Raw genomic sequence first — 19,601 nt, forward strand, 5'->3', positions numbered from 1 at the left:
TTTTTTTTTATTTTTAAATCTGCTTCTTCTACACCATCTATTCAAACCAGCTACATGTAAGAACCTATCACATGGTCTTAAAAATATATAAAAAAGTGACAAGGCTATTAATCAGTATGATTATTTTAATGTTATATAGAGGACGTTGCTGTTGTGGTCAGGATATCTGTAAGGTTAGTCGACAGTGACTGGTTTACCGCCACCCTAAAACCGTCAGGGAGGGTGTGAAAACCAAAAATGGCGTCTCCCCAAGTCTCCGTGCCGAAAACCAGGACTAAAACCGCTATGATATTCAATAGAAAGCCGGCTGTTACCTGTAATGTATAAATTTAATTGATTAGAAAATTTCATGCAGTATCTTCACCATAAAATAAGCAAAACTATATGGAAAAATGCATTTAATATATATGAAATTTCATTAATTAGTTTACCGAAAGTGAGAAAAATTATTCCACATGCGGACATACTGCAATATGTATTTTAGATACTTATACCGTTTCTTACCATGTCAAATACTTTAACAAATCCATAAGAGAACACGACAGCATTAGGCGGGGTAGCAACCGGAAGCATGAAGGCAAATGACGTAGCGATTGCGGTAGGAAACATGAAGTATAGTGGGTTTACTTCCAATGTTATTGCCTGGTTTGAAATAAAACGTCAATATTAGTTATGGAAATGGTCACAAAAAGCAAAAGCATTAGCCAAGTGTTCTTAACCCTTGTTCCTAGTAAGTTCCTGAGTAAAAGAAAACAGTTTCCCGATTTTTGATTATTCTAATAATGGTAAGATTAAGTTTGATCGGTAATTTATCGATGAAGTTAATTTCTATTTCATCATTGGATTTTAACATATTGTGATTTATTAATGGCTTTTAATAATTATATGAAATGCTAGACTACGTATTCTTACATATACAATGTACATGTATTTATACACGCATTTACATGAAGTTTTGAGGAAACATCAAATGTATAAATATTATATATTACATCTAATTTGCTCTAAATACACGTGAAATCTGTCAATGTGACAGCAGACCGGGTTTTCTTTTATGTGAACAGTATCCATAATCCATATGTCAACCCTGAATTGATTAACACGACCTATCCAGAGAAATGAAGTACCAGGACCATATATGCAATATTTTGCAAAAATAAATAAATAAATAAGTTTAACAGGTAGCATTTTTTATGAATCATCAAAAATCAAAATCCAAGTAATATTCACATCTCTGATATATATATATAATTATATTATTTTCATGCATTGTAACGAAGTATATCATTGGTTCTTTTGACATCACGTGTCAAAGTATAAAAATGCAGATTGACCTGTACTTTCTAAAAATAAGCTTTAAAAACTCAGATTGACCTGTACTTTCTAAAAATAAGCTTTAAAAACTCAGATTGACCTGTACTTTCTCAATATAGAAATAATTTTGTTTTAATCTTGCCAATTCTTCTTTGGAAAATAATATAACGAATGTAGCCTTTTCACTCGGTCAATCCATAGATATATCGACTTCACAGAAAAGCATATCGACCTCGCACGAAGTGCTTTTCTGTGAAGTCGATATATCCATGGATCGACCTCATGAAAGGGCTATATTTGTATAATATAACTATACAATTGATCTGCAAAGCAAAAACGATCTATCTTGACTACTGTAGGAGGAGATATCCGTACAAGTGGAATACCCTTTTGGCAGCCGCCCGCCATTTTCACCATGATTTTAATTACCTATCTACCGAATTTTCCTGTGGAAAACTCAGTTAATAAAATGCTTTCATTAAAACATCTTTAAGGTACTGTGTCAACAAATATATTTACTGTTCCTAATCATATATAACTAGCCGGATAATGCGATAGTCTGGAAACTACCGTCTGTGTTATTGTCGGCCAGTCAGACATTGCTCTCTGAAATCAACAAGACTTGTACGACTTATCTTAAACTGTGTCTACGTACTTAATTAGAGCATATTTTGCTTGAGACCAGTGTCACTTTATACTTGTTTTGATGCAAAAGTAGATAGTTGCGTCTTGACTCCACGGTCTTGCAATTATGGTTCTAATCAATAATCATTACTTTAAATAAGTGTATAATACTTAAAAAATTATAGATTTAGAAGGAAGAGATCGTTGACAATTTACTTTACTGGAGAAGGAATAAACTTTAGCTATATCTTACCAATTCTTTCATTATTGGCATCATTAAGGTACATATAGCAGTGTTACTGGTCACCTCTGTGGCCCCGGCTACTATGAAACACAACACAAGGTTCATCAGCCAGGGCTCAAAATCCTTGAACACAGTTAGTTGGTCTCCGATCAATTTTGATAATCCGGAAACCTTAAAAAAACAATACTTCCATGAAAATTTATGAGGCTCAAACAGAATTACAAGGGAACCGACAAATTTTAAGGCTTGATTAAATATGTTATCTTTTTCATAACCCTTACAAAGGAATGAATGGGCATTGTATCCTTTAAGAGATGAAAACAAACATTTTATCAGCAAAATTCTTAAAAAGTTTAAATAATTACATTACTTTTTTATGTTACTTTACCAACATGCCAAGTTCACTTACCTGACTTCCTTTAGCTAAAGCGAACCCACCCCCTAGCAATAAGACTACTCCCCATGGCACCATTTTTTCTGCAGCTTTCCACTGAAGAAGTGGCGGTAGAGGTTTGCCTTTTTCTGAAAGAAGAAATATTATAGCATTATATTTTGCATTTGAAATTAAATGTCGACGCTTTTGAAATTCTTACTAATATCATAATGTACCTAATGTAATTATTTACTTAACTTACTTACTTTGTTATTTAACTAGTATCGATCCATTTCGAATAGAATGTTAGGAATCTTACAATACATTGTATATTGGTTAAAAATAATTATTTTTACGTAGTACTATGTTTTCCAATTTCTTTGTGATTTATTTTTATTCCACAAAATACATCCTTTTTACATTTATCAAATATTGAAAAAAAATCAATTAATGATATCTAACAAAATTAGATAAAAAAAAATATATGGAGCCAGATTACAATACCTTTGAAGTTATGTGGCAATATTGACGGGAAAAGAAAAAGACTAATGGATATGAGTATGGCGGGCGTAGAGTCGGTAACTGTTCTAATCATAAGAAATATAAAGAAATGTCAATAAAATTTAAAAATGTTCCAATTAGTGATAAAAAAAAAACCCAACAAAAAATGGTGTCAATCTTTTCTTTTTTAAAAAGTTTTTGTACATAATTGCTATTGATGGTGTGAAAAAAAAACCTACCTCTCGTCAAAAATGTCTCCCCACCCTCCGACTCCTCCCAGCTCCCTCGTGACCCACAGCACGGCCAGCAGGGTGAAGTGGATGATCACGGCCACCTGTCCGAATCTGAATGCGTGTAGACTTGACGCGTTATCAAATCATCTTAATACAAGTTATCAACGATGGTCGAATTTGTCCTGCTACTTCTAACATATATCTTACTTATACTTCTAACCCTCTTTCCCTTTTTAATCTCACTGGATATAATTCAATTCATTTGATGTTTAATTTTCTTAAATACATGATAAGGAAATATATCCACTGTTTCCCACCCTTCAAATCGTTTTATTTTTTGAAATAATTTTAAAATAAAGAAAATTAAACTTGATGACGATTATTTTGACGGATTTTTCAATAACCAGTCAGAGATCACTAGCATGAAAATAGGTCATTAGCATTTGAAAGTAAAAAATAGCACTAACATTATAATAGTACGACTACAATATACAATTGGTAGTTCTTCGTTCCCAAAGGTTCAATTTTTTGCACCCATGAGTAAACGTAATCCATTCCGTTAATTTCCTTTAGTTTTTGTTGATTTTTTTCAATCCGATTTTAGTACTTTTCAATGTATCTTTGTTTCTGACTAAATTTGCGATTCACCTTATAATATATTTTGGCTTTGTTTTATATATACCTCTAATATATTTCACTTGTTGAATATTGAACTCAAAATTCGATGCATGTTATTTTGCACTATACATTGAAATATATCGTAAATTGGGGTCACTTACGTGATTGGTCCAAGTTCTTCGTACTGTTTCCGCACTGCATTTCTTACTCTTTTTGCTTGTTCTGGAGAACCGGAATTATACGTTCTGAAACCGCGAATAAACACAATGAACTGCGTTAAGTTCAATTTATACTGAATAATACACTTGCACGAAAATTATCTTAATAACATTTATTTGTCTTATACAACTTACTTGCAGCGTAAAAAGAGAACTTGAAGCCAAATCCATACAAATATCACAATAATTGCTGAGATGGGCAAGCAATACTGCATCCATGAGGCAAACGTGACAGGCGATGTCATATTCTTTTCTTGGAAAACACTGTAGATAATTATATGAAGTTAAAACAAAATTTAAAATTTTGATTTTGAATCATCTTGCTTAAATCATCGCTAATCTGATAAAACTTGTTTGTAATTGTTTGATATCAACGATTTAGTAGGACGTACATGTCTGCAGCACCCTTCATGATGACGTTAGGACCAGTTCCGGTCAGGCTAGCCACGCCCCCACAGTTGGCCGAGTAAGCAATAGCCAATGACAAAGCCTTACACATACGTAAATACTCCGCCTCTGTTGATTCGTCACTTTTCCTATCGTCTGCTTCACTTCTTTTTTCTCTGGGAAACGTTAAATAAAGCACAAATCACACATTTACTTTGTACATCTATTGAAAAACATACATCAGATTCATTTGTGCTACATTTTGATCAAGTTGAAATAGTCCTATTTGATGTTACTGGTTATAATTCATCTTTAAAAAATCGACGTACATGTATATCAAAGTCCTTGTATTAGCACTGTACTTGTAAGAGTACTGTAGTGATCAAAGCCAAAAATTTGTTTTCTTAGGTTAACCACGAAATTCATATATTTTTAAGATGATTACGAAGCGCACCCTTGTTTATCTATGCCGTTGTTTATGTTTCCATTTGTGGAGTTCTTGACTTCGTCTTTACCAATGACTGTCAGTTGAATGTCTTCCTCACCCACAGCTACGAGGCAAAATATGAGTAAAAATAAATTGTCTAATTTATATCACAATTTTAACACAATGCAAATACATTCTAAACCAGATTCAAGATTGCTCCGCACTAAATTTCTACGACAATTGAGTAATTAAAATAAACATAATTTATTAAAGATAATTACACAAACAAAAAAATTAATCAATATTAAATTTTTAATAAACCACTGTAGTGTTAGTCGCAAAAGAATATTGAATGTGACAGTCATAATAATTCATTTTAAATAGAATATTTTTTTCAGATTTCTTCTAGTACCTAATATATTTTATAATTAATAACCGTTATACAAATGTTTATCAAAAATTTTCTGCTGTTTCCGGTGGTTTTCTAAGGACAAATTATTTTCAAGTTGAAATTATCATCATATTTTTTTTTAAATACTGTTTCAAAATCGCATCAAGTCATCTCAGATTACACATTTTTGTGACATGTGGTTTAACTTGCCAACTGTTGACCGAACGTTTATGAACCCTCTCCACTTTCTCAAAACGGTTCTTGCCTAAGCTTTTTCTGCTCAACATGAGACCGAACTTTGCAAGGCATTGGATGCTCAAACATTCATTGATTTAAAAAAAAATTAACCTAAAAATTTCTTACCAACAACCATGATTTTGAAAAAAAAAAGTTGTTGGAAAAAATACCTGCGCAAAAGTTATTTTCAATAAGCGATGCCCATCGCCTGTATTACATACAGATAATCGCCCTAGCCTATAAAGGTTTGGTTCTACTAGTATCCTGTCTTATATTCAAATATTTAGGAAACAATTGTGAAGAGAATCAATATTTTTATTGAGAAATTACTGTTTCAGTCTTGTTTGCTTGTCATCCTCCTTTTTTTTCTATGTCATCGATCTAGCAAGCATACCAGACAAAACATTTAAAAAAAGGGGAAATTTCAGAAAATCAAAACACAACAAATATTCCATTTTCTTTCTAACTACTATACATATCTACAACAGGATTCGTAAAGCTCATAATGGAAATTTTTTTTTTATTTATTCATATACATTATGATCATTCAAATATCCGGTTGAAATAAAAGTACATTGTTTAATCTTCAATCTTTTTTAACAATACCCCCGTTTTTTATTTGAAGTAACTGAAATAATCTGTGCGTCTTGTCTCCTCACCGAAACATTAAAAAAAAAGATTATATTAAAGTTCAGGCCAAGTTACATAATCCCGTTGGTAAGGAATGCCGTTGTAGAAAACTAGAACATGACCTTGATAAGATGTGTAAATGTTTTCTTGTACTATTATTTTAAATGGCAGCCACAATCTTTAAGTTTTACATTTAAAGAGTCCTGTTTATCTTTGATTGTTTAACTGACTGTTAAATAAGAGAAGTACTAGACTAAGTATGTATCATGTCTTAAGCATGCCTCAGTCATCTATTTAAGATGTGAAGCGATTCTACTCGTATGTTTTAATACTGTAACAAATTAATTTATGTCGAATTGACAACACTAAATCTACATGTAGTTTCGTGTAGTGGGATATACAACCTAAAACATGATAACTTTCGCATAGCTAATTAAAAAGAGGGAAAAATGACATTAACACTGGGGAAAGAAAAGGGCGGGGGGGGGGCAAATTACTTGTACCTGTAACGCGTACTGTCTCGTCTTTATCTCTGGTTTCTTTGAGTTGCACCAAGACTGCATTTGCAATAGGAATCATCATGGCAGTTGTTGCCGTGTTGCTGATCCACATGGACAGAAACCAAGTGGGCAACATCATCCCAAACATCAACCTACAAGTTCTTTTTCGTTTAATTCATCATATGCATCTATAAATAATGAAACGACACCGATTATGGCAGATATGCATGTATTTTTTGGTTTTGTAGAAGCATAGAACGTTATTAGACAGTTTGTGGACAAATTTAGTACTATTTTTGATTACCATCTCGGTTCTGAGCCGACGAGCATGAGTACCCTGAGAGCCAGACGTTTGTGGATGTTCCAGTTCTCAATGGCCGCCGCCACGATCAGACCCCCCACAAACAGCATGGCCGTGTCCTGTGGAGAGACAATAGGAAAGCCATAATTCTTATCTTTTCATAGAATTACACATTAGAGGTAGATAAGTGTTAGGCAGTAATTTAATAAAATATTTTGTGTACTTTTCATTCAGTAATTATTTTAGAGTTTTAAAACTTTTCTTTTGTTAAGGATCACCGAACTTTTAAAGAAAAACACATCTGAAACGTCAACAATTGATAAAAAGTACTTGCCCGTGAATGAGATTAACCAGTGCCCCTTTGTATATACTAGTATTTACGCTTGTCAAAAACTTCAGTTATTTCCATAATTAATGGCCCAATGATTCGTCAATTAACAATTATAATGAATATCTAATGACTTTAATATATCATAAATCAAAGCATGTTGGTGAATATCTTTGTTCAGAATATCAAAGTGGTCAGAAATTTGTTTGTTTGTTTGTTGTTTGTTTTGTTTAATTTATTTTTTTTTGGGGGGGGGGGGGTAAATAATCTCAAAAATTTGATATAAACACACGTTGATATATGTGCTGGAGACATCTTTTGCATACATCAGCCCCACCATCGGAAACAAAATAACGGGAAGCAATGACGTCACTGCTATAGGAAGCGCTTCTGTCACCCAGAACACAGCCATGATGATGATGCAATATCCGCATTTTGCTTCCTGTAAAACGTACAAAATTCCTTCAAATAATGTTAAATTCTTCTCCTAAAATATGTATAATATATACGAATTAAAAGTTTTAGTGTGTATTTATACGAATTATGTGAAATTGCATTGAAAAATGAAGCAAAAGTAAAACTGTTATAGGTCCTATATACCCACACAAATAAACAGTTCCATCTTACCCACACAAATATATGTACATTCTGATGCATGTAGCACATAGAATATCGCACATAAAGGAAAAAGTCCCGGATTTTACTCTTTATCAAGACACCTCTGTTTAAAAAGACATCTTTTTAAATCGCTGCCAACAAAAATTGCTTGTATCTTGTTTATTAATAATTACATCCAAATTTCAAACCGTAATATTTGTTAGTTTATGAATTATTTGTTTAAAATATTAAATGTCTTATAACCATTAGAAATGTGTTTAGAAATTCGCTGCCACACTATCGTTTTCAGAAAGATAAACATAGCAATATTTGGTTAGGATATGTTTTGGTCTGTTGCTAATGCCGATTCTTTGCAGAAGGCAATGTCGGCAAATATCGGCAAAAATCGGTCAATGTCGTCTATCAAGATAATTTGAAAAATTGAAGAGGTACATGACATTAGCTGGATAGCCATCAGATTTATCATGCTTAGAGTATACATGTTAGACATGGTTAGATACGTATTCGTTTGCTTGCTAAAGCTGTTATAATGTCAATTTGGGGTAAATTCTTCAACGTCTATGTTGTCTACGTAAACTTTATAAATCGATTCTTATCGAAATTCAGGATAATTGATAGGTTAAACCGATTCAAAACAAACCAAGTCAAAATGACACATGACACCAAATGCACAGTGCAGTGTTTATAGTGTTTACAACTTACATGTACATCGATTTCAAAAATAAATACAGGTGCAAAAATCATGCGTTTGTCACTGTCCAGTAAATTCAACATCTTTGAAACCTTTTAATGCAAAGTTTATTTGTTCTGACAAACATCCATGAAAATATTGTTGATTCTTCTACAGTTATTGCCGAGATCAAAGAGATGCCGCGGACATTATTCTCCAATATACCACGAACGTCATCAGTAAATTATCAGATCAGAAATACCTATTTGTCTCACACTGATCATGAAAGTACAACTTCAAACCGTAAATTTTTTTAAAATCATGTCAATTTCACGTGTTAGTTCCAGTCAAAACGATGTGTATTGCCTCAAATGTTTATTTTTAAGAGATCAATGCGGCTGTTCCTAGGACCTCCCTAGCACATTTTCACTGCTTGTTTTTACATAAAATATATAACGTGTAGTAGTAATTATCGTATTAAATTGCCCTTAAAATATCAGGAACATGATTCAAAGATATTTTATAAATAAGTAAAGAGTATTAAAAATCCAAAGAAAAATTCTGTCGTCTGCATGTGATTCTTTTGATCGATACACATGTAAACATTACTAACAAAACCATTGGGGTTACACGGAACAGCTGTCAAAATGACCTAGATCGTCTCTCTATAGGAGAAATGATCTGTAGAAATACTGAGCTGTTAGCAGAAGAGAAATAAAGTTCTTGTTATCGTGAATGTTGCAGGATAACCTCCTCGGTCTCGAAATGTTGTTTGAAATATAAAAGCCTCGGCTAACGCCTCGGCTTTTATATTTCAAAACAACATTTCTCGACCTCGGAGGTTATTCTGCAACATTCACGAAAACTCGTACTTTATTTGATTTCTCAAATAACTGACACTACAAGGACATTAAAGGGAGTTAATTGTATTTTCATTCACTCATGCATGTCTTTTAGACAGGCGTTTCGCCGTCACGGTGACGCACGAGTGATTTGTTTCTGTTCTTTTTTCTTCATTTGCAAAATTTTCGTAAGACCCCGTGTAAAGTTAAACGTGATTTTTTTTTTAGGTTTAATAAAAATAATAAATACTTACATCTCCCTTCACAAGAAGTAAGAGGGGCAACAAGACTATAGGTGTTAGGACAACGACCAGGATATTCCGTACTGTTAACAACCCACTACAAGCACCTCGTATACCAGACGACATCACTGCAAGATCTCAACTAAATTTTACCTGAACGCAAAGAGGATATGTATCCTTTAACACATAACACACGTTCACTTTAATCCTAAGGTAAGCACATGCAATCAAAACATACAAAAAAGCAACAACTTCTACGTTACATTTACATTTAGAAATTGTTTACATCTAGATACGTATACCTTTATATAGAGTCATCAAGAAATGCTATCAGTCTTTTTAGACAGGTTGTCAAGGATTTGGTCTTACAGGGATCTTCAGCTATCATTTCGGACGATAAAGAACAAACATTCGAGGAGAGTGATCGTGTTCAAATATTATAGTTTAACGTAAGCTTCTTCTCAAACCGACTGTCACACAAGGCAGCTTGGCACAGATGTACATTGTATGCTAACGAATGTAAAAAGGTGCATACAGTTGCAAGTACTAGATACGCTTACAGGCCTACGTAAGCGAGGGAATACATGTAGTGAATGTGCTGCGTTACTGGATTTCCCACAAACTTTACAAATCCGTTTCACCATTCCTTTCATGCGTTTAAACACATCTAGGGTGGCTCTCATCAGTTGCTGTTTCAAATGATCACGTTGGAGATGAACATCGTATACATCGAAATCTTGTTTTATTAATTCGACTACTCGGAGAAGGGTTCTAGCTATACAACGAAACTTCCAACAGCTAACGAAAAATACAATATTATTAATTATACATGTACGTGTTTTGTTAAACTTGATGTCATGTATTTTATCATTATACTTGTACCTAGTGTATCAATCTAACCAGCATCTAAATTATTCATTTCTTACATAATAATCATACACTGTAATTAACTTTAATATTGAGCGACACTTATATTAATTGTACTTTCTGTTTTGAAATACTAGTATGTATATCTTTACAAAGATAAAACTGTAGTACATCCATTAAAGTTTTTTATTCATTCTTGTAAAGAGAAGTTTTAACAATGCAAAGAGAATACTCTACAGCTGAAATTAAAAAAAACACACAAGAATTAAGACACTCTCAGATAAAAAAAAATTATCATTCATACATTGAATATTTATGTATGAAGGACTCAGTTTGTTGTTAAAGCTGAACAGTTATTTCGTGGACGTTAGATAACATGTATGATGTTGGTTTTTTTTTAACACTTTAATGTCGAATTAGACGCTGTGACATTCAGAGCTTTAAAAGCAGCAGGTAGTGTATGAAAACCAAAGATGGCATCTCCCCAAGTCTCTGTTGCTAGAACTAGTACAAGGACAGCTACAATATTGATGATGAATCCAGCCATTGCCTGCAAGAATAGTAAAATCATGTAATCCTGAATGTTTATCATGTCAAATCAAAAGAATTTGAATAAAACGACATTTTAACTACTGGCTACATCTTTCGATTAATTTACACTGTACGCAACTGCTTTATAAAATTACTGGCTTATGGTTTGGTATACAAAAAATAGATCGTAAAGTACCATGTCAGCAACTTTGACGTAACCGTACGAGAATATGACAGCGTTAGGAGGAGTAGCAACCGGAAGCATGAAGGCAAATGACGTAGCGATGGCAGTAGGAAACATGAAGTATAGCGGGTTAACGCCGAGAGTCATGGCCTGTACAATGACAACAAAGTACAATTCTTAAAAAAAACGTGAAAAGTGGAAAATAATATCATATCAATATATTTCATCTAGTACTTCACTCTCTTTTATGGAAAATATGTTTTAAATATATGTCACACAAGTTAGGGAGAATTTTGTCAGTTTTTTTTTTTTCTCTCCAAAAAAGGCAATCTTTTCTCTCTATTAATCTTACCAATTCACTCATTATTGGCATCATCAGTGAGCATATAGCCGTGTTACTGGTCACCTCTGTGGCAGCGGCAACAATATAGCAAAGTACAAGATTCATCACCCAGGGCTCGAAATCCTTGAACACCCTTAGCTCACAGCCCAGCCAATCCGACAGACCAGATACCTATCAGAAACATGATTGTGAATTTTACGGAATTATTCACGTCTTTCATTTTGAATTTATAATAAATTTATATTAGGAGTCCTATTGATTAAATACAATGTACCGGGTATATTGATATACCTGACTTCCATGAGCTAAAGCAAATCCCCCACCCAGTAAAAGTACTACGCCCCATGGAACCATCTTCTCAGCTGCTTTCCAAGGTAAAAGAGCTGGCACACTTTTTCCATGGTACCTGTCTGTTAAAAAGTCAAGATGTGCTACATTTATTTGGTTGTACAATTTGATTACTAAAAGACACTAGCTATAATAACAACTGCTTGTATTGAAAACAATTAAACAAACCACTGAATTTCCAGGGTAAAACGGCCGGAAACAGAAAGAGGCTGATAGAAACTAAAATAGAAGGCGTGGAATCCGTCACTGTCCTGAAATATACATGTCATATTTACAGGCGAGACCAACAGTAAAATATTCGACAACGTATACGTACTTTATTAACAATAAAATAATACGATGAATAACCATCCACAATCACTTAGCTGTTTACAACTTAAAATTCCTCTTTTATAAAGAAACATTTCGAACAAACTTTTAAGAGAAAAGCCAAAAATCGAAAACTGTTCGCTAAAATATACAGAATTTATGTAAGTTTTTATGATCATTTGAACCTGAGATTAGTAAAGATTGCGTCTAGTAAAAAGAATAATTTAAGGAAATGCGTCAATCGTTTAATAAGTTTATGCCAACATACTTTGGTGGGAAAATTCTGCCCCATCCTCCAGCCCCGCCTAGGTCTCTGGTGATCCACAATACGGCCAAAATCACAAAATGAACAATGACCGCCCCCTGGGCAAAACTAAAACAATTAAGGAGAAACTGATGATACTTTAATGTAACCAAAGAAAACATCCAAATACTGTGAGAGGAGCAAATTGATTTCGAGGTTTTATCATTGACAAACTATATTTCTAACGTCTATATATTGCTTTAAGAATCCTCTTCTAAAATAGTACTTTTAAGTCAACAAACATTTTTAAAACTGATAATTTTTTTTTAAATACATCCCAAATATTTTTGACTCCGTAATTTCACCAAACTATCCAAATGTATATACTTGTACATATACATATATCAATAAATTTTCAACTGTTTTTTAAATGTACAATTGCAAAGTTAAACAATATTTCATGGAAATCATTAAAGTTAATTAATATAAACTGACGCGTCTTAATTGGTTTCACCTGACTGGTCCAAGGTTCTTGTATTCCCTTCTGATGACAGCTTTGACTCGCTGCGCTTGTTCTGGCGAATTGGTGCTTCTCCTAATTTAAAAAAAAAAACGTCGATTTAAAGGGGTCTTGAATGTTACTGTCAAACACCAGTCGACGAAAGCTAAAGAGGGCAGTATTCTCAGTAGTTTTACAAGTTCATATTTAACACAGAATTTGTGAATCTTTTCCTCAATTTCAAGTTAAATGTACAAATAAGAAGATTTGAAATACCGCCTTTTTCATTGATAATTAACTCATTAAAGATTTTCTGTACATGCCTGCACCGAAGAAAGATAAATTGCAACCAGAGCCAGATGAATGCTACAATGAGGGCAGAAATTGGGAGGCAGAACTGTATCCAAGAGGCGAAGGTTACTGGAGATGTGGCATTCCGGGATTGAAATACTCTACGGAGAGATTAATGCATAAATGGTATCAAAGATATCATGGGCTTGAAAATCAAATTCTACAAACATTGATGCATGCGTGCATACTGGTTTTGTAAGTAAGTACCACGAATCAATAGATCGATTTCATTTAATAAATAAATTCAGCTACCTTTTCTTAATAATCATTTCAGCATAAACTCATTCTTAATTGTTATAAAACAAGTTTTAAAAATATTTAAGTCCTTCAAAATGCATTGGAGGTTTTTTTTCAGGTTTTTTTTTTATAAAACACTCATTATTTGTTTTCAAAATAATTACAATCAATGTCCAAAAAATTGTCAGTATTTGTCGCTCTAGTTGCTTGTAATGTTACCAACATAAAAAAAAATGCATTAAATTGACTTTTAACAATGATATCGATGCAATGCTTCATTTCAGAAATGATTTGATTGATGAATAGTTCTAAAATACTCACATTTATTTAAACGATATCAATTTGATTATTTTGGGGGGTTTTTTGATTAAAAAAAATATAAACTGCTTTTCATTATTACTGCAATATAATGAAAATGTATTTCAAGTGAGATATATCATTGTTCGTGGGGGACCAATGTTCGTGGTTTTTGTGGGTAACCCTTCCCCACGAATTTACACATCCCTATAAGCTACGAACCTTTACACAATTATTTGTTAAGTTTTTATTAAAATGATCAAAATGCTTTTCCCGGTTTGTTCTCCTGTAAATATATTACGCAAGCTATGTTATACATTATTATAACGTTAAAGATTATATATTAACAATCAAATTTTTCCATACTTGTCTGCCACGCCCTTCATGATGACATTTGGATTGGTTCCTGTCAGACTAGCCACGCCCCCACAGTTAGCGGCGTATGCAATTCCGAGGGACAGGGCTTTGCACATGCGCAGATACTCAGGGTTCTCAATCTCATTTTCACGAATTTTCCTTGATCTAAAGAAAAATTAAATTATGCATTCATTAAAAGCCATATTCTTTGTTTTAAGAATGAGTTGATTTTTCATATCCGATATATATGCCTGATTTTGTTACCTGCTACATTTACATGTAAATCTTACGTATTTGTCTTTTCATCGCGAATTATCGTAACACCATTTTGTTCCGTAAGTTCTGAAGAAATGAACACAAATATAACCATCATGGTTAACTAAATATACATGACGTATTTAACTTTTTACTTATAGTTGTTAAAATGTTTAGTTTGCGATTGTTTAAATTTTTTCCAAGTTTCCTTATTCAGCTGATTTGATTAACGAGCATTTTATTTTGTCCTTCTAAAATGCACATTGTACAAACCTACATCCTCCGCCGCATCTGAGTTTTCTATATCTTTTGTTTCCTTGAGTTGCACTAAGACTGCGTTGGCAATTGGAATCATCATGGCAGTTGTTGCCGTGTTGCTGATCCACATGGACAGAAACCAAGTTGGCAACATCATCCCAAACATCAACCTGGAACGCAACATCCAGTCCATAAATCGTTACACATTCAATGTTGTTCAAACGATTTAATGCGACAACTGATCAAAAATGTTTGCTAAATATAGATGTCTGGATTTAAACCAACTAATTCCATTGTGCTTTTGATAAATAAAGGGAAAAATAGTTTTTAAAATGTTTTTAAGTAAATTTTATTTACATTTAGCTTTAAAATTAAAATTGCAGTCACCTTAAATTTTTATACATGTAGGAGAACGAAACTCGTTGTAAGGCAAAATGATTCCAATCTACATAAACTTTTACTATTATTGATTACCATCTCGGCTCTGAGCCGACCAGCATGAGTACCCTGAGAGCCAGACGTTTGTGGATGTTCCAGTACTCAATGGCCGCCGCCACGATCAGACCCCCCACAAACAGCATGGCCGTGTCCTGTAAGGTTAAACAAAAATTTAATTGATGTTGTTGATATGACGTCCTGGCCCCGCCGTCACCAAAATTTTTAAATCCCTCAGCTCAGTCCTCAACTCAAATCCTTAAAGGAAAAGAGCATGAATTTGAGGTAAAAACTCAGACTTCAGGCTGAGTTATGACTTGAGGAAAGTTGGGGAGGCGGGGCCTGAAATGGGAAAAATCGTATTTAAATTTCGATCTTTGTCTTAGAATTTTATATTTTTTATCACTTTATTATCTGGTGGATTTATTCTTTACGAGGTGTGGGGAGGGGTGTCTTTTGTCGATACTTAACGAGCAATGTGTTATGTGTGATAATTGCATAAAACTCGTAAAATTAGGTTCCCAGAATTTATAAACTGTACTCACGTTGAGGTATTTGTTGGATACGTCTTTTGCACTTAGTAACCCGACCATTGGAAACAGAATTATGGGAAGCAGTGACGTCACCGCAATAGGCAGCGCTTCTGTTATCCAATATACCGCCATAACAATGATGCAATAAGCACATTTTGCTTCCTGGAACCAAAAAAAAATATATGTTATAAAATCAAATAAACTTTGGTAATAAAATATGGTATTCGTTCATTTTCGTACAATGCATTGGTAAATATGTAGTGTGTATGATTGAAACAATGTTTGTACAATATCACATTACATGTGAGGATCTAGAGGCGCCATAGTGTCTAGACACCCCCCAACCCCAACCCCAAGTAAAATTCAAACATATTACCTCTACGCAGTTAACATATCGAAGTTAGGTATCGGGCTACCGCTCCCACCCCACGCACTCGAGAAATTAAATAATGCCTCGGACCCCATGCCTGGAATGAAGAAATTTGATGACGAATTCCATTATATCCTAGATAACATTTTACTCATTACAAAGTGTACTACAAAGTGTACATGGTCCATCGCTAAAGAAGAGCATTTCATGCTATCTTCAGAGAGTACCAGTTTATACTGGTCAACGATGATTTGTTTTATGAAACTGTATGAATATTTTTTCTTTAGAAGGTATCTTGGTAGCTAAAATCCTGTTTGAATATCCTGTACACTTGTATCTTTGTTGTTGACGGGTAATTAAATAAATGTCACTTGACCACTTTTGAAAATATGGGAGGTAATCCATTTGATTATCTAGTTGCAATTGAGTACTAAATGCTTGTTAAAGCCATGTGTTTGTCACTCCAGATAAATTAATAATTCTCTTTACACAGTCTCACCATGGGTTTGTAAATTTCTACCATAATGGTCTTTATAGTACATTACAAAATTTAAACGGTTTCTTTTTCTGAACCTAGGAAAAGTTTGGTCCAGTATGAAATCATGATCTACAACACAACCTTTCCTCCCTCGGAGTTGAAAAAATCTAATATGATAAAATGGAAGATTTCAACATTTACAGCCAATTCTACCCCGGAAGAAAAGTTAAATTTTCAAATCCACCGTGTCGACTTTGTGGTCCTAAAGATTTGATGTTACTATATGGCAACAGTATTTGCTTTAGAACATCCGGGGGTTTTTAATCACCAATCAAACGATGCATTATTGCATTTGATTGAACAAACTTCCAAATATGATTTATCTTTACTATTGGTAAGAAAATACGTACATCTTGTGCTAAAAATTCAAAATCACCTGTATGTGAATACATTAACATTAAATCAACATTCACAAATATGCGAGGTCACGGTCTGTTTTAAGTCAAGCAGATGACATATGTGTCAATTGAGAAAAAAATCTACATGAAACTTACATTTCCTTCCACAAGGAGCAAAATCGGAAGCAAGATTATCGGAGTGATGACGATGGTCAAAAGGTTCCGAACGCTGAACACGAGGTTAAGGATGTTCCGCCATCCTTTCTTGGACGGCAGACGGTCGGACGGAGCAGATGCCATGACTGTTTACCGTGACACACTGAAATTTGACCAGCGTATGCTTACACTTAAAAAAAGCCCGCGATCTGCCTGCCCTCACAAGGAATTTTGTCCGTGTTATGTTTGTTGTTTTCTTATCTTGGAAGAGGATGAAAATTATCAGTTGTTGTTTTAGGGAAGTTTATAATACAAACATTGTGATTTAAGTGCCATATGTTAGCGCTTTTGATAGTCAAGGAACCAGGCTGAAGCTAGCAGCCACTAACAGCAGCCACTAAGACCGTAGAAGCTAGCAGCCAATAAGAAATTTCATCAAAGTACTGAGAGTACTCAAACAGAAAATTATATTTTATTTAAATTAAATTATCGACATATTTTGATTGATATCAAAATGATTATTGCTCAGTAATTTGTAAGAGCATTGACGACTTCCGAAGCAGTAAAGCTCGCCTGGATAAGAGTTATAAATGCGTCTTTGTTGGATAAAAATGAAATACGTCTATACGGGTCATAAGTTATGAAAATGATGTTATCCTAAGTGAAGTCGTATTGATACAAATAGAAAAGCTGAATGCATCGTATAAAGTGATATGCCAACGTTTTATGATATAAAAGACATGATAAATTAAAGTAAATTAAAAGGCATAAAACGATACAAATACAATAAAAATCCCAAGCCAAACCAGTGTGGCAAGATAATTTGTTTACATCGAAGCTGAACATGTGCGTGTTTAAAAAATTTATCCTCGGACCTTTTTACTTACACCAGAAACAACATCAATCGAAAATTAAAAGGACATCAAATTATTACGAATAAGAGACAGTAGAACACCCAGCATTGTGATTTTATTCTCATGAAAAATTATCATATGTCGCAGTCAAAAACAGCAAAAATTATCAGGTGAAATTGGGATAATTTTGTCTCAGCCATGTTTTGACGTGAACCTTCGAAGAATACAACAAAGAAAATGAAAAGGGTCGATTCAGCTAACCCGACTTAGTCATATTTCAGCATTTCACAATGATATAGGGGTGAAAGGCGGGCCATTATCTCTTATATCTTTGAAGTGTGCATCAAACGGATACCAGGGCAGTGTAGGGGGCCTATGGGGCAATTATTTCCCGGTCTCAAATTTGGGCTGTAGGGGTACCACCAAGTGGCTCCAAGGTGTTCTAGCTCATTTCAGGGGTTAATATCTCACTTGAGATTGACCACAAGAACTTGGAAATACTAAGATTAGGTAGAGGACCTCAGGAGGTATTCATAATAAGCGTTAGAAAGCACATATGACCCCTACAAGGGTTCAGTTAGCTCACCCGAACTTTGTCATATTTTAGCATTTCACAATGATACAGAGGTGAAAGGCGGGCCATTATCTCTTATATCTTTGAAGTGTGCATCAAACGGATACCAGGGCAGTGTAGGGGGCCTATGGGGCAATTATTTCCCGGTCTCAAATATGGGCTGTAGGGGTACCACCAAGTAGCTCCCAGGGGTTCTGGCTCATTTCAGGGGTTTATATCTGACTTGAGTTTGATCACAATAACTAGGAAACACTAGAATCAGGTAGAGGGCCCCAGGAGGTATTCATAATAAGCGTTAGAAAGCACATATGATCACTACAAGGGTTCAGTAAGCTTGCCCTCATTTTGTCACATTTCACAACGATGTAGGGGTAATATCCTAAAATATGATAAAGTTCGGGTGAGCTAACTGAACCCCTGTAGGGGCCATAGCTGCCCTCTAACGCTTATTATATATACGTCTTGAGGTCCCCATCCTAATCCTAGTGTTACAAAGTTCTTGTGGTCAATCTTAAGTGAGATATAAACCCCTGAAATGAGCCAGAACCCCAGGGAGTCACTTGGTGGTACCCCTACAGCCCAAATTTGAGACCGGGAAATAATAGCCCCATAGGTCCCCTACACTGCCCTGGTATCCGTTTGATGCACACTTCAAAGATAAAAGAGATAATGGCCCGCCTTTCACCCTATATCATTGTGAAATGCTATAAAAATATAACTAAGTTCGGGTGAGCTAAACCGACCCATTTTATTGTCATTGTTGTATTCTTCGAAGGTTCACGTCAAAACATGGCTGAGACATGGCTGAGACAAAATAATCCCAATTTCACCTGATGCTTTTCGCTGTTTTTGACTGCGACATATTATAATTTTTTTATGAGAATAAAATCACAATGCTGGGTGTTCTATTGTCTCATATTCGTAATAATACGATGTCTTTTTAATTTTCGATTGATGTTGGTTCCGTGGAGTGAAAAGGCACGAGGATAAATTTTTAAACACGTACATGTTAAACTTTGATGTAA

The 19,601-nt window shown here is 34.2% G+C and overlaps 2 protein-coding genes across 4 annotated transcripts; both read right to left on the reverse strand.

The window, feature by feature from the left end:
* Positions 1-19: 19 nt before the first annotated feature.
* On the reverse strand, positions 20-10,107 carry LOC105337282 (Na(+)/citrate cotransporter). The gene is made up of 15 exons (XM_011441936.4): positions 10,001-10,107; positions 9,711-9,851; positions 7,619-7,768; positions 7,002-7,117; positions 6,701-6,849; positions 4,967-5,063; positions 4,518-4,688; positions 4,261-4,389; positions 4,069-4,152; positions 3,296-3,400; positions 3,060-3,142; positions 2,592-2,704; positions 2,192-2,353; positions 505-642; positions 20-314 (listed from the first exon to the last, which is right to left on the reverse strand). Exons 2-15 carry the CDS (start codon positions 9,822-9,824, stop codon positions 132-134), a joined length of 1,794 nt encoding a protein of 597 aa, XP_011440238.3. The 5' UTR covers positions 9,825-9,851; positions 10,001-10,107; the 3' UTR covers positions 20-131.
* Positions 10,108-10,741: 634 nt separating this feature from the next.
* Positions 10,742-17,392, reverse strand: LOC105337283 (solute carrier family 13 member 2). Of its 3 annotated transcripts, none has more exons than XM_011441937.4 (14): positions 17,149-17,388; positions 15,759-15,908; positions 15,253-15,368; positions 14,794-14,948; positions 14,556-14,607; positions 14,275-14,430; positions 13,347-13,475; positions 13,039-13,119; positions 12,549-12,653; positions 12,140-12,222; positions 11,915-12,033; positions 11,633-11,794; positions 11,293-11,430; positions 10,746-11,115 (listed from the first exon to the last, which is right to left on the reverse strand). In XM_011441937.4, the coding sequence occupies exons 1-14, from the start codon at positions 17,290-17,292 to the stop codon at positions 10,963-10,965; spliced, it is 1,743 nt and encodes a 580-aa protein (XP_011440239.4). In that variant the 5' UTR covers positions 17,293-17,388; the 3' UTR covers positions 10,746-10,962. The 3 variants fall into 3 exon arrangements, with proteins under 3 accessions (XP_065935432.1, XP_011440239.4, XP_065935433.1); XM_066079361.1 differs by lacking the exon at positions 17,149-17,388 and adding an exon at positions 16,123-16,213; XM_066079360.1 differs by lacking the exon at positions 11,293-11,430 and having other exon boundaries at positions 10,742-11,115; positions 17,149-17,392.
* Positions 17,393-19,601: the final 2,209 nt, after the last annotated feature.

Source organism: Magallana gigas, chromosome 3 (assembly GCF_963853765.1).
Source record: "Magallana gigas chromosome 3, xbMagGiga1.1, whole genome shotgun sequence".
NCBI classification, from domain to species: domain Eukaryota; kingdom Metazoa; phylum Mollusca; class Bivalvia; order Ostreida; family Ostreidae; genus Magallana; species Magallana gigas.

Excerpts from the sequence above, each read along its gene's own strand:
- LOC105337282 (XM_011441936.4), bottom strand. The coding sequence starts at position 9,824 with ATGTCGTCTGGTATACGAGGTGCTTGTAGTGGGTTGTTAACAGTACGG. Across the intron at positions 5,064-6,700 it reads CGAGACAGTACGCGTTACAG|CTGTGGGTGAGGAAGACATT; the intron begins GTACAAGTAATT and ends TTTGCCTCGTAG. Across the intron at positions 3,143-3,295 it reads GGAGACATTTTTGACGAGAG|AACAGTTACCGACTCTACGC; the intron begins GTAGGTTTTTTT and ends TCTTATGATTAG.
- LOC105337283 (XM_011441937.4), bottom strand. The coding sequence starts at position 17,292 with ATGGCATCTGCTCCGTCCGACCGTCTGCCGTCCAAGAAAGGATGGCGG. Across the intron at positions 12,654-13,038 it reads AAGAACCTTGGACCAGTCAG|TTTTGCCCAGGGGGCGGTCA; the intron begins GTGAAACCAATT and ends TAATTGTTTTAG. Across the intron at positions 12,223-12,548 it reads GGCAGAATTTTCCCACCAAA|GACAGTGACGGATTCCACGC; the intron begins GTATGTTGGCAT and ends TGTATATTTCAG.